This window comes from Volvox carteri (assembly GCF_000143455.1).
Source record: "Volvox carteri f. nagariensis unplaced genomic scaffold VOLCAscaffold_17, whole genome shotgun sequence".
NCBI classification, from domain to species: Eukaryota; Viridiplantae; Chlorophyta; class Chlorophyceae; order Chlamydomonadales; family Volvocaceae; genus Volvox; species Volvox carteri.
Genome location: NW_003307560.1, coordinates 1,026,577 through 1,027,573, shown reverse-complemented (window position 1 = coordinate 1,027,573; position 997 = coordinate 1,026,577). Strand labels below are relative to the sequence as shown.

At 56.6% G+C, this 997-nt stretch overlaps 1 protein-coding gene across 1 annotated transcript in view; it reads right to left on the bottom strand.

Annotated features, from left to right (window-relative positions):
* VOLCADRAFT_90557 (uncharacterized protein) overlaps positions 1–997 on the bottom strand; it is a gene marked incomplete at both ends in the record, with an annotated part of 11,957 nt that overhangs the window by 3,859 nt on the left and 7,101 nt on the right. Inside the window, one exon of the mRNA XM_002950034.1 lies at positions 713–740. Coding sequence (XP_002950080.1) covers positions 713–740 — 28 coding nt within the window. The remainder of the gene's footprint in view (positions 1–712; positions 741–997) is intronic.

Genomic DNA, 997 nt, shown 5'->3' with positions numbered 1-997 from the left:
CCGCACCCTCTGCTCCTTGCCATATACAGATTCGCAAGAAATTTCCCTCAGGCACCCGCCAGTAATCGCAGCTCTTGAAGGTACTCAACTCCGGCAGTAGCAGCAGCAGCAGCAGCAGCAGGACCATCATGTTGATTGCAGGACCAGGTTCATGCGGACATACAGTGAGAAACAAGCGGGGAGGGCGTGTGTGTGGACAAGTCAGCGTGTGTTGTGTCTATTGCCGGCTCATAGCAAATCAAGCGCGCAATATACCTCGACGGTACGACACAGTGCTGCTGCTGCTGTTGCTGTGCCGCCAGCCTCCGGCCAAAGCCCACTGTGCAGTTATCACTAATCCTCGTACCGTACCGTACCGCGACATGAAAAACACAATAGGATGATGCTCCACAAACTACGGCACACGGAAGAGTCACGACACCACAACCGATAGCAACCGACCAGTTAATCGCCCGTACAGCCGAAACAGATTGGTAATCTGCTGGACACATCCCTCAACTCAAATCAACGCACATACTGACACTCGTAATAGTGAAGTGCTCAGCCCCCCTCAGCACCACGACGGGGTGCCGCCGCCGCCACAGCAGCACCAACACGAGCCTCGGGAAGAAGACAGCGGAGCCAGGCGCCTCTGCCACCCTAGGGAAGAACGATAAAGGGAAAACACAAGCGCGTCAGAGAACGTCCCATTTCCTAGAAACAGCGCACTTACCTCCTTTACCCGTCCGCGAGCCCATAACCTGAGCGGGTAGAAACCCACCGTACGAGCATCAGGCGAGCATGCGGTGGTCGGGCCCTGCATTGCAAAGTCCCGCTTCGCGCAAATAGCGACACGAACAACGGACGCGGAGGTGGGGCTGGCGAGTGGTGCGCTCTTGGCAGCTCCACCTAAGGGACTACTAAAAACGGACACCGGCGAGGCCTTGGCGCTTCTCAACCGTTCCTATCCTTCTCTATCTCACCTCCTATGCACCACCCGCCCTCCTGCGGAAAAACT